At 40.3% G+C, this 24,618-nt stretch overlaps 1 protein-coding gene and 1 long non-coding RNA gene across 13 annotated transcripts in view; one reads left to right on the forward strand and one right to left on the reverse strand.

The window, feature by feature from the left end:
• Positions 1 to 13,293, reverse strand: part of LOC124773751 (F-box/LRR-repeat protein 4-like) — a 102,370-nt gene extending 89,077 nt beyond the window's left edge. For all 12 annotated transcript variants that reach the window (XR_007014968.1, XM_047249439.1, XM_047249438.1 and 9 more), the window contains exon 1: positions 12,908 to 13,293. Coding sequence is in view for 6 of the 12 variants with exons in the window: in XM_047249439.1 (XP_047105395.1) it covers positions 12,908 to 12,928 (21 nt within the window). In the remaining 6 variants the exon portion in view is untranslated. The remainder of the gene's footprint in view (positions 1 to 12,907) is intronic.
• Positions 12,914 to 24,618, forward strand: part of LOC124773909 — a 40,434-nt gene continuing 28,729 nt past the window's right edge. Inside the window, exon 1 of the long non-coding RNA XR_007014969.1 lies at positions 12,914 to 13,517. This is a non-coding gene — a long non-coding RNA (uncharacterized LOC124773909). The remainder of the gene's footprint in view (positions 13,518 to 24,618) is intronic.

Below are 24,618 nucleotides of genomic sequence, written 5' to 3' on the forward strand. Positions count from 1 at the left end.
CACAGTCATCGGGAAAGGACTATACTTGAAACTGAACAGGAAAGGGTTTGGTCTAATCATAAATTTTTTAAAAGCCCATTAGCTGTACTACCAGATCGACCTCTCACAAGTACTGATCTTCTTAAGTTTGTTAGAAACAAATTCAGCATACTAAGATTCCCTGGTGCGTTTATGCGGGATTCATTACTGAAGACTATGTGGAAAACCGGTGAATGTGGCATTGTGAATTCACCCGCATCCACTGGGTATCATATGTTATGAAAAATGTGGATACCGCCTACTATTTCGACTCATTTGGTGACCGGCAACCGCCAGAAGAATTACAACAATACTTCAGTCACAGAAGATGTGTGTTCTACAATTATCGGCGCTATCAGGACTTTAATACACACCTATGTGGACATCTATGCATCACGTTTCTCTTGACGTTTGCAAAGAAAAAGAAATATGCTATATAAGGAGGAGCTTTAAACATTCCTTCATCAGTTGAGGTTCAGATGCACTTTGGCGTTAAAAGAACGATAATCTGTACTGCGTGCAAATTACTTGCCGCCACTTGATTTGAGCATTGGTGAATGGAGTATTGCATTGATTGGACTGGAGACTTACAACAGCATCCCAGATATCACTCAGACTAACAACAAACTGCATCTGGCTATTAATGGTGAAAAAGATATTGTGGAAATAGAACTGGGTTCATAAGATATCTTTAAGTTTGCTGCTGTTCAAAACCTGGAATTCTATGGGTGTCCTTCTCTCCACCGTGTCTGCTTATGAAAATGTAAAATTACTTTTAAGTTGGATCAGAAATAAATCAATATTTACTTCAAACCTCTGGTTATTTTTTCTCAACCCTGCTCCCGCTGTGACGGTGTACAGTTTTTTAACCACATGCTTTGGATCAGAAATAAATCAATATTTACCTCAAACCTCTGTGTTATTTTTTCTCAACCCTGCTCCCGCTGTGACAGTGTACAGTTTTTTAACCACATGCTATGTCTGTGGTTTTCTTGAAGGACAGGAGATATAATTTTAGACATGTCTCGTATATATCTTTGGAAGCAGACATGGTCACATGCCTCCTGCTCCCATAAGCCAATTCGTGCTGCATGATAGGCATAATCCTACGCAACCATTATATATATTTTGTTATCTCCCATCTTAAACTTCACCTCCTTAATAGCACTCATCTTCAGCAAAAATTAATGTCATTTGAGACGGTGTTCCACACCAGCAGCAGCAACAGCAGTGTGACAGGTAAATTCGGTGACGATCACTAGGAAGAACGCACCCTGTGTTATTCTGGGAAGCACTGGAGCATCTATCTCGGCACTTAACCTGAACCACAGCTATGCGTCATCGTGCCAGCAACGGTATCTAGATGAACACGTGTTTTGACAGAAATTTCTCGGGTGTCATGTATGAAAGACATGTCACCGCCTCATCCTTGCGGGACCTTAACTGACGCCTACGTGTCGTTTGGCAGCTGACGGCAGCAGCAGTGTCAGGCATTGAGTAGGGGGTTGTGTTTTTTACTAGCAATCTTTTGTTTAAACTGTATTCCATCGATTTCACCGACCAATAGGATGCTGTGAATTAAAAAAACTAGCCCATACATGTGAAAAATATGGATTTAATTAATTTGCACAATTTTTTATACACATGGTGTTAGCTATACTGTAGTTAAGGAGGTGTGTGTAGCAGAACAGTAGGTTAAGTGCAGAACACTAAATTAATTTGCACAATTTTTATGTAAAACACAGAACAATAGTTTAAGGGGGTGGGTAACAAAGAAAAAATAGCGATCAAAAGCATGTGAAATTCGAAAATGTACCAGAAAATGGTGGGAGGACATAATTAATTACTTAATTTGGCATCAAAGGTGGTACAATAGTTTAAGGAAATGGGGGTGACATGGAAAACCACTTAACAGAACAATAGATTAAGTAAGACTTATGTCCATCCTATCCAGCACAGGCTGAAACCTGTTCCAGCCAATTCCTAGGAAGAGGAGGTGGTCGGATGACTTAGGTTAGTGGAGGTAGCCCAAGTGCCCTTTTTTCCCAGCATTTTCTTAGGTTAGTGAAGGTAGCTGTGATATGTTGCATTGTCCTGATGGAACGTGAACTTCCCGCCATTTTCTGTGGGAGGAGAGGAGAGGGGGGGATTTACCAGTGGGTGAGATGTTAATTAATAGATCAATTTAATTAAGTGGTCAATCAAATTGGTAAGTGTGAGAGGAACTATTCCAATAACTCAGACCTGAAAGTGTACCTGTAGCAGCAAGGGGTGGGGGGCAATAGGATAAGTGCCTGTCAATCAAAAGGAAATGGGGGTGACATGGAAAACCACTTAACAGAACAACAAGTTAAGTACCTGTCAATCAAAGGAGAACAATAGGTTAAGTACCTGTCAATCAAAGGAGAACAATACATTTTCCCCTCAGTGTATACCTGCCCCTGCTGTAGGCAACCCGTGCCAACAAAATGCGCCACAACATAGTTTGTCCCCCCGCTGTTGGACCCCCTCCAATGCTGCTCATGCATGGTTGTCCACATCTTTGGGCAGGTTTAGTTTAGTGACATCTCTGAACAGTCAAAGGGACTGTGTCTGTGATACAATATCCACAGTCAATGTCTATCTTCAGGGGTTCTGGGAACTGGGGTGATGCAAAACTTTTTTTGCTGTGCATATCTTGAACAATACATCGGACATTTTTCTGAAGATGCAAACAAAATTGACTGTTCGGTACAACTGCTGATGATGTAAAAGAGACATCTACGTAAGAAAGCAGGGAAGAAGAAGGTTGTCTCAAAAGCAGTAATGAATCTGAAACGTTTCTTGCTCTGCCAAAATAAGACGTCAGGGAAAGAACCTCTTGGAACAGTTTCACAATAATGTTTAATAACGACAGAGTCCCATGAAGTGAATCCTCAGCATTCTAACTCTAGGATGAGCATTGGCGGATACAGAAAAACATCAAAGGGGTGGGGCGCTAAAGATATCTTGAACTACCTTTACTTTTACCATAATAATAAATAATCAAGTCACATGCAAAGTTACGGAAGTTTTATTTAAATTTATTCTTTCTGCATATCGAAGGTTCTCTGTACAAGAAAACAGTAAAATATTCGCGACTTTTCTCAAACTAATGCCAGACAGAATAACGTATCGAGATTACTAGAATGGCCGCGATTTTTCACGTACTTATGTGTTAGTTATCTATGTGCGAGACAGAAACGTATAACATACGATGACGCGGACGCGTGTGCTACATAGGAAAGTACAGCTACTCGGTAACTCGATTCAGTCGAGTCGACTGGCGAAAGAAACGAAAGAGTAGCGTGCAGACTGACGGGCGGTGGCGGCGCGGTTGGCAAATGCGGGCGGTACTTTTGAAATATTGCTCAAAACGTGATTCATCTGGAAGGCCACCTGCCCGGAGTGCAAATTCCAGTCTGCATTGCCGATGAATAGCAGTCAGCAAGGCAGCATGAACCAAGCGCCTGCTGCGGAGGCCAATACGCAGCAAGGTTCGCTGAATAGCCGCTGAGGAGACAATGTTGGTAGACCCTTGGCTCATCTGGGCAGTCAGTTGCTCTACAGTTGCACGTCTATTCGCTCGTATACTTCTCCGTAGCCGTCATTCACCCCTGTCATCAATGGCCCGTGTTGCACCACACTTGCCTTGACATCAGTTTTGGACAGCATCATTTTGCATGCACAGTATATAAGGGGCGTTCAAAAAGAAACGAGCCGGAGGTATAATTACAGAAACCAGTACCTGTATGTTACAAGTATTGACCCTGGCTGTTGAGACTGTCCCACTGTGACACAAGGCGGTGAATGGCTGTCTCATAAAATTCCCGGGGCTGCGTTGTGAACCAGTTCCGCACGTAAAGCTGGACATCGTCGTCCGAGGTGAACCGTTTGCCCCTCAGAGCCTTTTTAAGGGGACCAAAAATGGCGTAATCACAGGGAGAGAGGACTGGGCTGTATGGAGGGTGGCCGAGAAATTTGAATTTCTGCAGGAGTGCCGCCACTGTGCTGGCCGTATGAGTCTTTGCATTGTCGTGGAGCACAATGACCCCACGGCTGAGATTGCCTGGTCGTTCTGATTTGATCGCTTGGCGGAGGATGGTCAAGGTTTGCGAGTAACGCTGGGAATTCACTTTTGTCCAGTGCTGCAGGAAGTGGATCAGAAGGGGGCCATCTTGGTCAAAGAAGAACGTCAGCACAGGGGCAAACGATTCACCTTGGACGACGACGTCCGCTGTACGTGCGGAACTGCTTAATATGTCAGGACCAGGAATTTTACGATACAGCCATTCACCGTCTTGTGTCACATTAGGACAAGTGTCTCAACAACTGGGGTCAATACTTCTAACATACAGGTACTGGTTTCTGTAATTATGCCCCTTATACTTTAACCATGGAGGCACGCAAACCGGTCACAAACTTACCCGTTTCAGAAATGCTTCCAACCTTGGCCCGAAATCCAATGATCATCCCGTTTTGGACGTCAGGGAAATCGCTCCGTTTCCGCATTACAACGACTGCACGCCTTTCCGCGTCTCCCCGACATGCTTTATAACCCTCCACTGCTAGTGCTGCCACCTGCCGTCTGTGCGTGGTTATTGTACTTTGACGGAGAACATAGGCGGTGGTCACATAATGTGACTGGACCGTGTATGATAGTATAGAGCATCAAGCGAAATTTGCGATTGGATTGAGACCTTCTTGGTAAGGTCGTCACTGAATGTTGTCTTGGACCGAGAGTTATAGACAGATACAATAGTAACTTCAGGTGGCGCAAGCTTTGATGTTCATATTGTAAATCAATGGTCTCATAGACAATAACAGCAATAATCTCAGACTTTTCACAAGTGATGCAGTTGTCAGTAATGGAAGTAGGGGAGGAAAAAGCTGCAAAAACATTCAGTGAGACGTTGACAAGATTTCAAAGTAGTGCAAAGGTTGGCAGTATCCATTAAATGTTCAGAACTGCGAAGTTTTACACTTCACAAAACGAAAAAAACATAGTATCCTATAACTACTTTATCGATGGGTCACAGATCAGTCAGTTACTTCCTACAACTGAGTGTAACAATTTGTAAGAATATGAAATGGAACGATCACAGAGGCTCAGTCGTAGGTAAAGCAGGTGGCAGGTGTCGGTTGATTTGTAGAATACTGGAGAAATGCAATCAGTCTACTCAGAAGACTGAAAGTGTAATCTGTTAAATATAAGCTAGCATATCAGCTCCGCAGGCACGAAACTGTAGAAACTGACACACATCGGGAGGCTTCGGCCGGTAGTCATTTGTTTCTGGCTGCAGCCGGCGATCGCGTGGCAGTCAACGTGGTAAACACGTCAACACACAAGACGATTTCTGTTTTGATTATGAACATCATTTAAGAGCAATCTTTTCTCCGTGTGCGACTTCCATTTCCGTGCAAGCCCCCTCTCCCCACCCGGCACACAAACGACGGACAGCAGCGAAACGTCGCCATCGGTCGTCCCCGAGACCCCGCCACTCGAGCGATTTGTCGATCAATTTCAACCAGTATTATAAACGCCACTCTATCTAAAATTCTGCTATGGAAAATAAACTGCCGTGTTTATCACAAATCCCTCCAAGACATAAATTTAAAATCTTGGAATTTCAATTTATTAAAGTCGTTTTGAAACGCTCTCCTTGGGAACTGTAGGTTAATTAACAGAATATATCAAATGTTTCACGGACGCCAAGTGAGCAGTGTTCGTCTTTCCAGAGTGTTAATACAATTCCTTTCTCATTTATTAGTGTTATAGTTTAATTGCGGGCATTTAGAAAATTTGTTTTGCAATCTCGATGTGTCTATAGAAACGTTGTTAGTAGGAATACTGCTGCTATCCATGACTCTTGTAATAAATTGCATGAGGGAAAGTTACATTATACGAAATGACAATATAGTTGTAAACGTGAGTATAGCTGTATAACAGATTTGCCCCAATATATATACATTAAAATGTCCACTTATGGTTACGGAACATCATCTTATTTAGAAGTTAAAAACCTTAATAATGTGTGTAGTTGTTTCGCAAATAACTCAAAATCGTCAGATGGAGCCCAATCCATCGTGACTAAGAACTTCCCATCAATTCTACTACAACAGTACAAGCTTCAAAATACAAATTACTGCAAAATCGGAGGGTCTCAGTTTTTTCATGTTTGCATTACTTCTTAATGCAGTGGTTTCCAACCTTTTTTAGACCATTACCCCTGAGTGTAATATTAGCTAGTACCCCGCCCTCTCCACCTCCGTCCCCCACTTTATCACCAACTTTAGCACATAACTAAACTGCAATGAAAGACTTTTCTTGGAACACTTTTATTTTTAAAATAAAGATGAATGATATTTAGTTTGTGTGTGTTAGAGTGAATGACGAAGGAATTCGTGGTGCATCGCAAGTGCTACCCACAACTCCTTCTCAGATAAAGCCAACTATTCACAGTGAGGGTGGGCACTTGTTACAAAACATACTTCCCCTGCATTACTCCTCTCCATTGCGCCACTTGCTTGATCTGTACAATGCAGCCCCATTTAAAATCAAACAGTTTCAGATGCGTGCACTAAACTTATTGTCTGTAAATCACTTGATTGCTGCACCCCGTACTTCTGATACGGCAGAAAAAGGACGACTTCAGGCTGTTAATTCTTTGTGTCTAATCACACTAATAATAATAATAATAATAATAATAATAATAATAATAATAATAATACTAACACTGTGTAGAGCTCTATAGTAGCACTTATGTAGTTACTGCTATGTCGTACTGCCAATTAATTCATTTATGTGTCTCGAAGCGAGTAATGAAGCAATTTCTAGACTACTGTAGTTAGTAAGCACAACTTGGAGAAGATATTTTCTCCAGATATTTAGCATTTGTTACGTAGATGTCTCACTGAGAAAAGTAATTATTGATAACTTATATAATCAGTACTAGAGTTTTACCAAATTATGATAATAGTAATGATATTTTGAAAATAACTAAAACAGGAACGAATCGTTTAGTTTTTACCCCCCCCCCCCCCCCCCAGGAGATTGGCAATCACTGCGTTAATGTAAACGGCGACTCCGGCTTTAACTCCACTTCTCAGAGTTGTTTGTGACCCAGTAATACTGTAAATTTTAACGAAAAGTTCTTGCTCAATGAGGGCAAAGCGAAACGAAACGAAACTGTACAGCCATGCTTAATAACTAGTCTAATGAGTCGCGGCCAGGTAGCCAGACCGCCAGTATTTCGCATGCAATTCACAAGATAGCATGAGAGTTCCAAGAGACCGCACGCCATGGCAACGGATCGCTGCGATCCGTCGCTCGGGCCTTTTGCCTTTAACCCACTGTATAGAAAGGAAGGCATCGCAAATGATTACAGGTTTGTTTGACTCATGGGAGAGCGTCACGGAATTGCTGAAAGAAGTAAGTTGTCAAACACCTGAAAACAGACTAAAATCTCCAGTAAGTTTCAGAACCAACTTCAAGTGATGAATTTAGAAATATTCGACAGTCTGTTGCATATAGCTCTCACGAATGTTCGATTGCTCACGGGGCGCACAGAAGCATTTAAGCCATCATTGTCCCTCGTTTCATATCCCACTCCCCTTCCTCCTCCTCCTCTCTTGGCAGGTCCCCGGACTCGCACACGCATAGTGAACATTAGCGCGCCGGAGATCATCGACATCAGTATCTCGTGTGTGCGCTTCGTTTTGTGTTTCGTGCAGTTACAACTCCACTGTTCACATGTGCCGTCGCCGTTCTCCGTGTTTTGTGCGCCGTGTCCACAAGTGTTAGTGTTTTTATCGTCCAACGTGAATGGCTTCATGTTTATTGTTTTTTTTTGTATCTCCATTTTTTGCCCGCCGTTTTTTGTATTGTCTGTATCACCTCTATGTCATGTTATTGTTCCACTTAAGGCTGAAGAGCAGCGTAATGTGCTGTTGCCAGCCCGCCTGTATAGGTGATTAAAATCACAATAAAGGAAAAAAAACTCGTTTCATACGTTAATTGAACGAGATGAAGCCCTAATAACTGGTGCATGGGAAGTGCCCTCTGCTATCCGCTTCACCGTGGTTTGGAGAATAATGACGTACATGTAGGTGTTAGTTTGAATCAAATAAAAAAGATACCATTACTGTAGGCGTTACCAAATCTATGATTCAAGCTGCCAGCCTCGTGCTGCCAAATGGCAAATGGCCCAGCATGTTAATTTGTTACGGTGTTCTAACCACTATTTGCGAACTTAATTTACAGCTCTCATAATAAATATTCTGCATTGCGTGACAAGTATTTTGAACTATTCTTTTTTCATACACTGTTCAATGTTGTTGTGAAACAAGCGACGTTCTTTTTTTTCCCCTGCGTGCTGGTATTTTTACGAGTGTAATCGTGCCCGTGGCCATCCTCACGTGCTTGATGCAGCGCCCTTCACGGGTTCTCTATTCTTTCGTCTGTTTTGCTATATGGTGTCACCCAATTAATTTCAACAAGGGATTCTCTCCTCACTGCCTATTCTATCAACGCCTTCTTTTCTCTACCGTTGAAGACGCCAGACCACAATCTATCTGCTTTGCAAAAGTTAAATAAAAATGTTCAAATGTGTGTGAATTTCTAAGGAACCAAACTCCTTAGGTCATCGGTCCCTAGACCTACACATTACTTAAAATCACTTATGCGAAGAACAACACACACACCCATGCCCGAGGAAGGACTCGAACCTCCGGCGGGAAGGAAGGGGGTGGGGGGAAGGGGGCGAAAAGTTAAATACCTTGCAACATAGCTCAATAGCTGAGAGGATTTACGTCGGTACTGAATAGATCAGTCGAAATAAATTGGTCACTTGTCCAAAAAAATTTATATTGATGAGTTTCGGACGCACGCCATCTTTAGAACGTCATATAATATAGACTTCATACGAGGTATAGAGTCACATGCGCCCATGACACTTTCATCAGTTGACAATGATGATGATGATGATGACGATGGACGCATGTGACTCTATACTTCGTATGAAGATTTTTTATGTGATATTCTCAAGATGTGATGTGCCCAAAACGTGTCAATATAAAAAATTTTGAACAAGTGAACATTTTATTTCTAGCGATATATTCAGCATTGACCACTATCTTTATTCACCTCTTAACACTAAGAGTGCTAAATTCCAGTCACATTTTCAAGCATATGGTCCCAATATGAGTAATTCTACACTTGATTAATTTGCAGTAACTTATAAGCAGGTTTAAAGAAAAATGTGGAATCAATTAGTTACCGTAGATCTATACGGCAAGCGTGTAAACGTCTAAGTATTTTTTTTAAATAAATGTGTGTAACTTGCTCAAATTGTATGTTTCATGCTGTAATTGCGAATATAAATTACGGAAATTTCTCGTAATACGACATATTTCCGCTGACAAGGAAATATCACCAACGTCACTTCGTATTTTAAGGAGAAAAAGCGCAGTTGCAAGATATCAGTCCCAACAAACGATTCTTGGCTCATAATTAAGATAGTACGCAGTTATGACCTTCTGAATGTACAGCCTTTAAACTTTGCGCGCGCTCCACTGCAGCCGCCTTAAGCCCCAGCAATTTACTATACAGGAGAGAGGCAACCAGCGCAGTCCAATTCGCGGAATGTTGAAATCTAGGGCAGATTAGAGACGAGGGAAAAACTTCTGCCGAAAGTATTTTAAAACCTTGTTCCCCCCCCCCCCCCATGTATACGTTCAATACGACGCCTCAAAAGCAGTATGAATAAACCTAAAGAACCGAAGAATTATTTAGAGTTAATGATTTTCGATTTTACATGCCAATCACTTTAAAGAAAAACGCAACTTCTTCACTTTAGCAGTGTCAATTTTTAGTCCAAAGAAAATACCGCACAACAGCCATGTTAATAATTAAATGGCGCTACGCTACTCATTTAACGACACACTCATTCAGTCCATTAATTCATAGCGCATTTGCGAATCGCAACGTAAAAGTGTTCAAATATCTCTGGCATCAGCTACAGGCTGGAAACCGCGCACTTTGACACAATGAACAAAGCACTGTCGTTGTGTCGCAAGTTGGTTCACCGGCATTGTGAACACGAACCTCTAAATACCCACTTCGCCAGACAGTACTGTGCATTCGGGCATTAAACAGCTGCAGTGGAGTGGACCAAGTGACAAACAACCCCCGTGCTTGAATTATGAGGGTTGTATACTCAGGTCATAACAGCTTACATCAGAATTATGGCCCAAATTTTCGCGCGGGATCGATTGCTGGGACTGATATCTTGTTCACGTGCCTTTTTTCTCCTTAAAATATGTGGCCAAGTTGTGACATTTTCTTTTGAGACTGTATATTTGTGTTTTATTTACACCACTATCAGTCAGTTTCAATTTTCATGCGGAGAGATGCATGAATATGGCTGCCATATAGGCTCGAAATTGGCCAATGATTGTTTAAATAAAAACAAATACTCAGGGAATGGAAATGATAATCACGTTCGTTTTTCACGGAAGAAATGAGAAAATTTGTTACGAAGGCCTAAATACAACAAAAAGCCTGCATATCAAAGTCACAGTAAGCTATTGCTTGCATTCACCTCTTCCCAAGTTTTGTCAGGAGACTTATGTGCAAGATACGAATCGAATACTGAAAATGTTGGGCTACAATAATAACCAGTTTCTCTCCAAGAAGGACAATGACAGTTTTCCAAACTTCGTACACACGAGGATATACGACGTCCTCTTTTGTTAACTTAAATATTGCATAGTATTATCGACCGTCTAGGAGGGCGCTATAGTTTATCCCCAGAAAATAAGTCTGCGTTGTAGCTCTTCAGGCTTTCCCGGCGTGATCTTGACATGTGGAACAATCGGGTCTACTGCCGGATGTTTGTGTCGCTCTGGCACAATATTTCGGCCACGTAACTCGTGGCCTTCTTCAGGTGCTACCTGAGACCTTGTTGGACAACATCCTCCAGCACGGCAGGTTCAGGTAGCACCTGAAGAAGGCAGCGAGTTACGTGGCCGAAATATTGTGTCAGAGCGACACAAACATCCGGCAGTAGACCCGATTGTTCCATATGTCAAGTCTGCGTTGTTGTTTTTAAAGTGTATGAAATTACAATTTAACCAGAGATAAAGTCTACAACCGGGTTAAAGCACTGCCCGTGCTTGAGCGGACGTCTGGAAAACTACCATTGTAATTCCTGGAGAGAAATTGGTTATTACTGAAGACCAATATGTGCCATATCCAATAAGTATCTTGCACATGAGCCTCCTGACAAAACTGTAGAAGGGGTGAATGTAACAACAATAGCTTCTTAAGGCTTTGCTACGCAGGCTGTTTGTTGTATTTAAATCTTTCTATCCAATTTTCTCATTCCTTCTGTAAAAAAATGGAATACTTAATATTTCCACTTCCTCTTCTTTTTTTCTTTTATAGAGGACCAGCATTTGGGAGTCTTGTAATAAAAGAGTGCATAACATTGTTGTGGTTCTGAATGTTAGATGATAAAGACACTGCTGTCGTGATAATTACTGTATTTTCAAAATTCAAATGGCTCTGAGCACTATGGGACTTAACATCTGTGGTCATCAATCCCCTAGACATCACACACATCCATGCCCGAGGCAGGATTCGAACCTGCGACCGTAGCGGTCACGCGCTTCCAGACTGAAGCGCCTAAACCGCACGGCCACACCGGCCGGCCACTGTACTTTGCTGCAAGCGGAAAAAAGTGGATGAAAAATGGATTCAAGGAGCTTCAAAGATCACACAGGGCAGCTTGTCGAGGGAACTGAGATTGGAAAAAAAGTTTATAAGAACAGGTCACGTGTTGATGGTCCAACAAATGATACATTACTGTAAATAGATGTCCACGTCCATATGCACTCCTAGCCCTGGAATCTGTAGTACGGAGATTTTATTCATTACAGAATTCTCACGCGCTTCTGTGATTCCGCCAAACCTGTCGTTTAGCCAAATATCGTAATACGTGGCTGATTGCAGTGAGACAATATCGCACAATGCTATGGCTTCAGCAATTGCTAGTAACTTACGTTTGGGTACGAGTTACGTAGTGAATCACCCTTGCATTTGTAGTTCATTTACGATATATGTTTGTTGGTTTAGAGTATCAAAGTAATCTACCTATTACATAATGAGAGGATAACTATCAATTCTCTAGAATATAATAAGTTTTTTTATTTATCTATAAAATTCAGCTCTTGGGGGATTACACGTCTCGAAAATGTCCAACTCATTTCTCTCAAAACATGTCAATTTCAATCTTTCACCGCACCCCCACCCCTTGTGAAATTTCTGTGGACACCCATATCCACATTATCAAAATACGAATTGCTACAATGAAACTTAATTCCATCAAGTCAGTACTCATCCATTAAGCTACATTATTTTGTTGCTAGCAATTCTTTCGAAGACCTGAAATTTGCAAGTGCAGTTGCACCTCAAAGTATTTGAGGCGTAGTTATAGAAACGCGTCATACAATAATGTGTGCGTTGAAGGATTATGTTCGTGGACACACACACACACACACGCGCACACACATATATTTTTAACAATTGCCCAGCGAGTGTACTACGCCAGACTGGCAGCTATACTATATATAGCGCCCAAAGTCGGCACAATGTTTGGTTTACGTATTCAAACGAGCCGCGAAGCCGAGGGAACAAAAATATTGTCACAAATAATATCAGTGCATTGGCATGTTTAAAAACCCGACGATAAACACTCTGACATGCTGCTTGTGACATTTTCTATTCTCCTTTAATCTCATCTACATTTGTATAACACAACAGTAAAATTATTCCAGTATAATAGTGAACACAGTTAATGTTAGTGCGTACCTCTGCGCTAGTGGTGTCCATGATGTCGACCCAGTTATTGAAACGAAGACTAGAAATTCATAGCATATCACCACTTGCGCACCGAAGTTTCAGTTCCTTTGTCGTCCCCAGTGCAGTAGATCTTTGTGTTGTGAAATTCGGCTACTTTTTGGCGAAGAAGAGGAATCGAGATATTTCTCACCGTTGATTACTCCGCTTCGACATAATAAAACTCTCGTGTTATAACAGCTGAAACACTCGCGAAAACATTATTCTGGTTACCAAACACGTTCATGCTCAGATTTAAACCATATTTCTTAAGTAGTATTGATGTCAAATTAAATCTGAACACTATGCTGAGGTTTGTTTTCCTTAGGGCGAAAGAACAAACAGCTGACTCACTGTGCGTTATACCAACCACGCGGATATGGTTTATATATAGACTTTGCGGTGATGTTATGCTGGTTATGGAACGAAGTCGTTTCCTATCATTTTGTATAGTCCGCAAATTCATAAATATTATTGATCATATCATTTTGCAAGCGCACCAAAACAGTAAAATATAAACATAGTGAAACTGTGCCCATGCATTCTTTGAATGTGTGGTTGTTAATCTTTCGTGGCACCGCTGGTAAGCACATATCCAAACTGCCAGATTTTTGTGACTCTCCAAAAGAACATAATACTGTTCTGATGATTTTATAAACTTAGGACACGTACGATGCACTACGTGTAGTTTTTAGTGCCGAATGTTCTGAAACTTGTTGTAATTCGTAACCGACGTTAAGTCACAAAAAGAGTTGGTGTAGTGAATTAGGCATTCATTAGACATTACAACTGTATAGAAGAAGTCATATTCTAGTAAACCAGTTGCAGCTGGACAAATCACAGGCCCATTTAAATTCGTGTGCACCCCCCCCCCCCTCCCTCCTCAAGCGACTCTCAATTTGGAAATCTTGTTTGTGATGGCTGATAGTCTCTAGCGTAGTGAGAGACCTAAGTTGAGGTTTGCATGTAACAAATTACTTGTGAGTTAGCAAAGCCATTGAATGTTAAGACGAAATAGAGATTGTGGCAACAAATTTATGAGTAGTGTCGCACATGATCTGTATTCCCTCGTATTTAATACACATTTTGATATAACAACAGAAACTGCAAAATAAATCCAAAAAAGGTGCATTATGTAGCGATAAAAAGCTGTCATCAGTCCGAAGATTGTTTTGAACTCGACAGCACTGGTCCCGTTGGAGTGTGTGTGCCTTTTCCTTCCTCCTGCCCTTGAACTGACTCATCCGGTCAGTTACTGCCAGTTTAAAGTGGATTCCGAACTACACTGTAATTGGAGATTTTTCACGTTAATAATCATTACCAGAGGTGAAAGTAGTGATGACAGCTAAAACTCCTATGAGTAACCAGGGATCAAACCCGAAAACTTTTGATTTGTAGTCTGACACTTTACCACTTAGCCACTACATTATAGTAACACATAAAATTCTGACAAGTATTCTGCCACATATTATGCAGACCTATATCATATGTAGTACACAAATTACAAAAAAATGCAGGGGGTGGAGAACAGTATAAGCCTAACTACTCCAGACAGTGCAGTGAAAAAGAACTCACCTGCTACAATGAAGAAAATAACAAAATATCGTAAAATGCTAGAGGATACACTTAAAGATAAGCACTTTAAATTGAAAAATATTCCTTTAATGTTCATATTTGTTTGTTAATACTACAGCTGCCTACATACTGTCAATAAAGCATTATACACTAAAACCAGTTTATGGTTGTAATGTCAGTTACACTTATTACACCACACACAGAGCCATTTAAGTAATCATTTTTTTTTTGTACTCCATACACAAATGGAATGGGAAGACCCTTAATACTTGACACAATGGGAAGTACCACTTCACAGTGAATTGCTGAATGTTGACGTAGGTATACTATTTTATAACTAATGTGAAGAATGTGGGAGTATCTGTAAATGCTAAGTCTACGCCTTTCAAGCTAACGAATATTGTGTTGAATAGCTCTTTGAATGCTATGTCATCATAGCAGATCAGGAAACACACAGGCTTCTAGTGCTGACAATTTATGGGCCTCCAACAACATCGTAAGGTTTGTAAAGCAGCTAGCAATATTTTTGGTAAGGAGAATTGTTAACTGGAGAATCATTGTTTGTGGGAGACTTTACTGTTAATTTTCTGTCAGATAGTATTGACCAAGGGCACCAACAGTTGGAAATAATAATAATAATTTAGTAACTACAAAATAATGGAATACCACAGCACTGGGGTGTTTGTCTAATGGTAAATGGTACCATGTAAATGCAAAAGAACTCACACCCAGTGAGGCATTTCTTGCATCATAGGTCCAGTTCATAGACATGAACAGTATTTTACAAGATGAACATTTTACCAATGAAGAAATTATTCCTCAACTGAAAGAATATTCATTCCTGTGGGTGGTTGACAGTGGTAATGAGACTATTATATTATCTACATCCCATAACGGGGGATTACCGAATTGTCCGATTCCACCTGTCTGTTTTGACCCATGACGTCATCAATATGGAGGAAATAGCTATTCTAAGCGTCTCCAATATGGCGCCTATGATGTCACTACATACACACGGCAACAAACACGAAAATATGTACATCTCCCTCCAAAAATACAGTTAAACTAATGGGGCAGCTGCGAGAAATTGGGGGTTTTAGGGAGGGGACAAGCTAAATATAACAGTAAAAGAAAGACATGCCATGATCCCAAAACACAAAAATGATGAACAAAAAAAAAAAAAAAAAAAATTTACAAAATCTACGGGAATCAGACATTTCCCTTGACCTATATAGATAAACCACAGCTGACGATACCAAAACACTAACGCCTACAGCAAAAACTACGAAAATTGGAATCAGACATTTCCCTTGACCTGTATAGGTCAACCATAACTATTGATACGAAAAAACCACTACCTACAACTACGAAAAACAAAACCACAACACCTAAAAAATTCAAAAGTCAAACATCCCTAAGTAAATTAAAACATATTCAGTACACAATAAATATATAAAAAACACAAAAAGATGACATCTACAAAAACATTTAATTTGTAAACTCGTAATGACGTCACACACCACAACACCCTTACGTCATGGGTCAAAGCAGACGGTTGGAATTGGACGCTTCTGTTGACCCCATAACAGTTATACTGAGCTTCAATGATTTCTGTCAAAAAGTTCAGAAGTCTCAATCGTAGGTTCTCCAGTAAATGTAGAGTGGACAAGAGGAAAGAACAGGAGTAAATTGTTGTCATGTGCACAGAAGAAAATTCAGTGTATGATTGTCTCAGTCACTTTATCTACATCTATATTCTGCAAGAAGTGCGGAATGAATGACTTTCAGTAAGCTTCCAGATACGCTCTGTTTTCTCAAAGTGGTCATTTGCAATCTGTATGTGAGAGGATGTGATATGTAACTCAACTTCTGAAACATATTTTCTTGAAGTTCAACTAAAAAGACCCTCTCCATGATCCACACTACCTCCCTTGTAATGTCTGGAACTGGACTTCATTGAACGTTTCTGTAATGCTCTCACACGCATCATTTATGATTCAGTCATCCCAAAATCTAACCTGGTAGGGTCCCAGATTGGTGAGCAAGTATTTTGTAAGCCACTTCTTTCATAGGGGAATTATTACATTTTTTAAGGAGTTATCCCATGACACTCAGCCTGTAAACTGTATTTTCTACAACTATTATTATGCTGTCATATCACACATTCTAGGTTGTTACTCCTATATATTTAATTACTGTTACTGGTCCCCTTGTTACTGTTTCCCATGCTTTACCACCAACAGTGTAAGTGAACAGTACTGAATCTCTTTGCCCATTTATGTGCAGTACATTACATTTACATATGTTCAAGGTCAACTATCATACCCTACACCAATCAGTCCTCTGCAGGCCTTCATGTGTTTCACTGCAGCCTTCTGGCATTGGAAACCTCCTATAGACTATTGAGTGATCCACAGACTTACTTTTACACCTGCTTTTTTTGTCTTGTTGAAAGACATGATGCATTGAGTGCTCTTCCTGGTCCATGCAATGACAAAAATGATTGTTGTTGTGATTATTATTATTGTGATTATTGGTACTGACATCATTAGTTATATGTAAACTTCAGCTTGCCCCTAATCTTCTTAAAATGATTTCTAAATATTTTAAACCTAGAAACTTTGCTGGTTATATCTAAGAAAGGTAAAAAATATACTGCTGTCAAAACTGCCACTGGATATGATAGTAACCACTAACTAGCACTAATTTTTCAGCATAAAACAATTCATTGTTTCAGCTTCATTTTCTTTGTAATAAGTTAGAAATTCTTAATTTTCTTGGTAATAAATGAAAACCATCTTCACTCTAATGGTAACAGCAGATGCAACGATAAGAAAAGGGGGGCAGTTACATGGCATTGTTTCTTCAATGACAATACATTACCTAGGATCAGGCAATAAATACTGATTTGATATTGGAAAGTAATTTGTTCAGAGACATCTGGCAAGATTACTGAAAAATTAATGTTACGAGAAGTGAAAATGAATGAAAACAGAAAGTAAAGCTGGTACAGTGAAGCCAAGATAGTTCAGTTACCTTTGCTACAAAACTTATTATAGAAACAAGAGGAAGAGCCAACTTTTCTCACAGCATACACATGCAAGATCAATATTGCTATGATTAGCATTGTTCAGAAGGAAGTGAAGAAACAGATGTGTTTGCATCAACTAAACTCTTGAAATGATTTTTTGATATCTTTTGTGGGCTGGTGTAAGCGGAATAAAAATGCCAACACATCCTTAATTATTAATGGACCTCACAATGGGGGGACAGCTTTAATGCTTCAACAGTACAGATAGCTGTACCACAGCTACAACCACATCACAGGGGTATCTGTGGAAATGCCTGACTAATATATGATCCACAAAGAGGGGCAGCAGCCTCTTCAGTAGTCACCAAGTCAACATACTGGACAATTGACTGATCTGGCATTGCAACATTAACCAATGTTGATACTGCAACAGTGCTGAAAGTGAGGGGAAAGTACAGGCATGAAATTTCCTATGGACATGCAGTTCTGTTGTATGATTTAGTGATGGTGGTATCCACATGAATAAAACATTCTCTCATTCAAGTCTCTGGGCAGGAACTACTAAGGAAAATGTTATCAGAAAAAACAAATTTGCTGTTCTAGGGGCCAGAGCATTGAATGTTGGATCCCTCAATTAGTTTTAAAAGGGCATTTGTAATGCCTCACAGTAAGCGAGAAACTGAGGCCAGTGATTGCAGTTGTCTCTGAACAGGCATATTCACTTTACTGCTGATTTTCTAACCTGTGATATGTTGGCTTTTGTTTATTGCTGTTCAGACAGTTTGTTTACATCAAATGAAAAACTATCGAGTTGATAGTGTGTGTATTAGTGATTACCTGGACAAATCACTGAAAACAAAACATGTGGATAGCATTCATTAAATACAGTAAACAAAGTAAAATCTGCCCAACTCAGAGGTGAGAGATATGTTAACCTCATGGTCAAGATTGTTGAGGCTAAAAGACCTGAATTTTCTTGCAGAGAAGCTATCTTTCTTCCATAATTTCATTCCATTTTTCTTCTTAATCATTTAGCCATACTTTATTGCCAAATCAATTCATATAGATATTACTGAGTGCTAGTCAGAGTTGTTTAAAATGTATCCCTCTCCCATAGAACTAGCGTGCATTATTTGTGTTTCTGCATGTCTGCTTGTGTCTGTATATGTGTGGATGGATATGTGTGTGTGTGCGAGTGTATACCCGTCCTTTTTTCCCCCTAAGGTAAGTCTTTCCGCTCCCGGGATTGGAATGACTCCTTACCCTCTTCCTTAAAACCCACATCCTTTCGTCTTTCCCTCTCCTTCCCTCTTTCCTGGTGAGGCAACAGTTTGTTGCGAAAGCTTGAATTTTGTGTGTATGTTTGTGTTTGTTTGTGTGTCTGTCGACCTGCCAGCACTTTCATTTGGTAAGTCACATCATCTTTGTTTTTAGATATATTTTTCCTACGTGGAATGTTTCCCTCTATTATAAATATTTAATATAGTTGATAACAGTATTGGTGCTAGATTACTGATTATTGTGATTTGAAACATAAACTATAGCACTTACTAATACTTTGTATGCCTTTAAAATTTCATCATATGAAGTTCAAAAAACAAAGCAAATTTCTGTTATTTGTTTTATGTTGTATTTTTTTAAAGGTATAAATCTTTAAAGCTTACCGTTCAATAAAACATAGAACAATTACTTAAGGTGGAGATCTGTTGATATAATCTCAAATTTTGACTTACTAGTCACATAAAACTACCAACATGCATATATATTTTGTACTTTAATTGTGACACACTTTTTAGTATTTGCTGAAAAATGTACTCCCCTTAAAAAAAATATTCATACAGTATTTATACACTCCATTTAAAATTACTTTGAGATTGACATGTCAGCTAATTGAATGGAATGCGCCAGCCATAATCCAATCACAGTTCTTTCTTAACTGCCACATGTTTACTCTGATGCCTGTTTGAGGTACGTGCAGCGCCTTGTGAAGTGTGGCTGGCTGCACACCGTCAACATTCCTACTGCCACTGCAATCTGTCAATCACAAAGCAATTTTAATTAGAGTATAGTGAAAGAGGAGATAGAGTCAGAGACAAGAGGAGCAGATAGTTTCAAAATTAAATGGTACACTGGTAAAATATGTGCGTGATACATACTAATTACTGCTTCCCAATATATTTTATTCCTTAATGAAATTAGCATAAATAAGACATATATTTCTCAAATCAGCAACTCAGTTCGTAGATTCAGAATGTCACAGGAGTCACTTACTTTCTTTAGACAAAGAGGGCATCCTCTATGCAGAAATATGCATTTGTAATAACTTTCTGGCAACCAATAAAGTTCAGTTTAAGAGGAGAGCGCAGTATTTTTATAGTGGCCATCAATGCAGTAATGAGGTCAATGTAAATAAGTGTTGCAACCACACATCATCAAACAGAAACTCAGTTTACAAGAGCCTAAGATTTATCAGATGCAACTCAGTGTGTTATACAGCATGGGCTACTATTATGTTTCTATTTTTCTTTCACTGCTATTCCATCTCTACAATGGTACAGAGCTGATGGAGACAGGAGAAGGGGGAAACACGATTCTGGATGTGGAAACAGAGAGACTGCACGCATGTTTGTTAGCCCCGAAAATAGTTATCATTAAAGAGGCTTTTACGCAAAGTCCCAATAATTCCATGAGACAATATTACAGGGAATCCAGTTTGTCATGTGGTTTGATGCAGTGGATAATGAAGATGTTCCACATGGGTTGGAAACAACAAATATTAAGCTTTAACTAAAAATGATACTTCTATCACTGATAGTGTGGTGTGGCATTCATGATGATTCTATAACTGGTCTGCACTTTCTTCATGAAACAATGAATGCAGTAAGGCAGGGGTTCCCAACAAAATTTTCTCGAGGAACCCCTCATCGAGCATGATCGGTACCTCGTCATATCATAGTATGAAGTACCTAAAAAAGCCAAATCAAGAGTCTTTTTATACGTTTTCTATTTTTGGTACTTAGAAAAAACATTGACTTATTCATTATTGAAAAAATATTGAGATTAAAACTTTTACAATTTAGCCATCATTGTTATTAACTATCTGCCTCTATCTAATTCTAGTTTTGTGCTAGAGTGCGCTAGTGTCACTTGGCTCTAGGAAGACGCTAGACGCAGAAGTTAGTGTTTGCTAAAGCTCTGCTCAAGCAGGAAGCAGACAAAAAATCTGTTATCATGCGAAATATATTTAATATATTTTTTATTCTAATAGGGTCTTGCGGACTCCTCTGGCATAGCTCGCGGACCCCTAGGGGTTCGCGGACCACCTGTTGGGAACCACTGCAGTAAGGTATTTGCACATGCTACACATTCTGTTGTTACAAACTGAGATGATGTGGACAATGTGCATGTCATGCAGGGTGGTGAACATCACTTTTCACTGATTCTATGAGAATGGCTTGAGAATACTTTTTAAGGCAGCATTTTTGGATGTTGCAGAAATATTAAGTGGCCACCAAGGAGTCCAAATGTGATCCCATTAAATTTATTTGAAGGTATTTGGAAGAGAAAGTGTATGCTTGAAAACTTTTTGGATGCTTTGGAAGCAATGATGATGAGTGGGGAGTGTGCAAATGTACCAAACACTATTTTGCAACAGTCTGTCAGAAATATTACATCCAGAGTACCATGGTATGCTGCTAATGTTGGTGCCTGTGTTGAAACATGAAATGGCAAGGATCATAATGCTTGATACAAGACAAATTGATCATATAACAAATTTTAGGGCAGATATATACTGCCTGATAAAAGAGTTGAGCACCCAGAAGACATGGTCGGATGTCAATGTAACTTCGTACATGCCACTTGTGGATATATAAATGCTCTGTGGCAAGAACAGCCACCATAGTGTGTTAGTACTGAGTGTAATTATCCAACCTAATAGGGTATGTAAGGGGTGTGTAGATCATCAGATGTTCAGTGATCACTGTTAAGGACATGGAGATGCCATATGTACATGTGAGAATAACATAATCAGCACCTGACAGAATTTGAAAGGAGACTCATAGTGTTTCTTTATTCGGGCAGCTGGTTGAATCATGAAATTTCCAAATCTATGTAGCATTTGGATGTGACAGTGGCCCGACATTGGACTGCATGGGAAAGTGAGGGCAGGCAGACATGTCATGACGGTTCTGGTCAACCACGTCTGACTACCAAAAGTGAGGATTGCAGTATTGTGCACCAAGCACATCATAACCCCTTCACAACTGTGCCTACCATCTAAGAACATGTAATGGGCTCCCTGCAACATGCTGTGTCACACTGCGCCATTGGTTGGAGACTAGAAGCAGTTGGAGTGGGGAACTACTGTTACATGCATCTCCCTTTAACACCACAACACAAACAGCTGTTTGGTGTGATGCCATGACCGGAAAGCATGGACACCTGATGACTGGTGGTGCACTGTGTTCAGTAATGAATCACAATTCTGCACTGCCCCAAATGACCATCATCAGGGAGTATGGTGGCGACCTGGTGAGAGGTCCCATTCTTCTAATGTTCTGGAGCGCAGCACAGCTATGTTATTCTTGTCATCATGGTGTGGGGAGCTATGGGTATGACTTCAGGTCACAGATGGTAGTGATTGACAGAATTCTTGAGAGTCCAACAGGACATCACAGACATCCTGCATCTTCATGTGTTACTTCTAGTAGTGGTGCTAGTTTTCAGCAGGACGGTGTTCGTCCACACGACATGCGTCAATGAACTGTTTGGTTGCTCAAGGCCGTTAGGATAGGAAGCAACTACCAGCTGAGCAACAGTGAAGTAACTGAGGGTTGCCAAAAGTTTTGGAAATCAGGGAATTTTAAACATGTCAGGGAAGCTGTCGCCACTTCTTGCCGCTAGCCTAGCAGCTGCTGATGAGAGGCAGAGAGGCACAATGAGCAGTTTGGATCTGATTCTCAGAGCCTGTAGACACAGCAGTCAGAGATGACAGTCATATGAGCGTGAGTTGTGTCCAAGTGATTTTGTGTGTGTGTGTGTGTGTGTGTGAGAGAGAGAGAGAGAGAGAGAGAGAGAGAGAGATTTTCTGACAAAAGCTATGGCTGAAAATTTAGCTGTGAGAATGTGATTGTCTTTTCTTCATGCCTGTCTGTGACTCAGCAATCATCTTTATAGCAAGTTGCTACCTATCCTCGTTGTTATTGATTCTTAGAGTATTTGAACAAGTTATCTACTGCACAGATTGATCACTGCAGTCTCATTTCATCAACATGCTGTCTGTGACACGTGAATAGCTGGCCAAATGCATCCACTTCCATGACATGCCAAAACCGCAGGCCATTTCTGCAGGTATCTCTAACGGACTGGGCCTGCCGATCTGAAGCCCGCCATTTCCCATTAATGTGCAAGCCCTTCCTGTTGGACCTAGTCTTACCGATCTAGTCTCACCTATGTACGTGCAGTCTGAGCCTGTTTGTGTGTGGCATAATGCAGCGGATTTTCATGGTTTATCCATGGACTGAGGACTGCGGTGCTCCTCAGCAGGCCAGAGACCATGGGTGATTGAGTTCAGGAATTGTGACTGTCTCACCACAAGTACAGTGTACAGTGTGGTGTTTTATATACATTTTATTTATTCTAGTACATTTGGCACCTTGAAAGTAGTTTATATATTAGAAAGTAAGGATGGTAAGGAGAAGAAAATTGGGGCAGTCGCTGGTGGTTTCTATGCTATATGCTCATATACATCTCGAAAGGAAAATCACACAATACCTGTAAAATAATGACCTAAACAGTTGGTAATAACTGACTGTAACAAACATGCTAGAACCAACATTTTATTAGGCGGTCACCTGTAGTGTTTATTTACACAACTCTTCCCCACCTTAAACACTTCTTTCAAAAGGACTACTTTTTCTAAGGTTATTTCTGAAATCAATGAAAGTATTTTAAGGGATGTGTATTTTTATCACCAAACGTGTTTTGTGTTTTTTGAAATAAAATAACAACAGTGGTCTTAATGAAACACATATACCATTTCCTTTGCTTTCTCAATTTAAAAACTTCATTACAAAAGATGTGATGTTATTACTTAAGATTTTTACTCACACAGGGGAGAAATACAGAAGTCCTTAAATTTTTTTTGTCATCTTATGACTTTACTTGCCCTTGAGATCTCAGAATTTGTCAGGGAAAAATGCTAAAACTTGTCTGTAAATCAGCGAAATATCAGAGAATTTTACTTAGGAACACTTGCGGCAACCCTGTAACTGATTATGTAACATTTTACGAGTTGCTAACCAGGAGCGAATTATATAGTTTCATATGCGTGCTTTGGTAGTTTAGTTTTTAAATTTCTGTGTGTAAATTCAATATTTATTAGACACAGTTCTCGCATTATGTTTGTGTTGGAAAGCAATAGATTTTGTGACATTGTACAAGTTCCTAATCAGACGTGTATTATCTAGTCTCACCTGCGTGCTTTGAAAGTTATTGCATTTTCATCAGTGTCTACAGTAGACAGAGTTTTGCACAATGTGTTGATAGTCATTTGTTTGTCTGTGTACTGTAGTTTTCCATTGTCTTTAGTATGGACAGGGACTTTGATTGCTGTGTGCAGATGCAAGCTGTGTTGGTGACGCGTCATTCTCAGCTCCAGGCTATGGTGGCTTCGGTTACACAGCTTGAGGCGCAGTGGATGGGCGTCACTGTTGTAGACTGTCCATGGGGATCCAGTAGACATCCAGCATGACCCACAATTCCACCGATCGGTCTGCACTGCGGACCAGCCCAATTTCTGCTGGCATTGAGGTTGACCCGCACCTGTGTCGAGTGGGAGGTTCCCTTAGGGTCTGGCAGGCTGTGAAAGCCTTCCCAGGGGACCGAGCATAAAGCCTCCCCAATTAGGCCAACAAACAGTTTCCAGGCATCTACTGGATGCAGTTGCTTGTTCTGTTTCTGAGGAAACCTCTCAGCCTACAAGATCCGGGCAGTCACAGAGGGGTGGGATTATTCGTAGCTGGGAGCTCCAATGTCAAATGCATTATGGGACCTCTTAGGGACATGGCTGCTAAGT

This window comes from Schistocerca piceifrons, chromosome 2 (genome assembly GCF_021461385.2).
Source record: "Schistocerca piceifrons isolate TAMUIC-IGC-003096 chromosome 2, iqSchPice1.1, whole genome shotgun sequence".
Taxonomy (NCBI): domain Eukaryota; kingdom Metazoa; phylum Arthropoda; class Insecta; order Orthoptera; family Acrididae; genus Schistocerca; species Schistocerca piceifrons.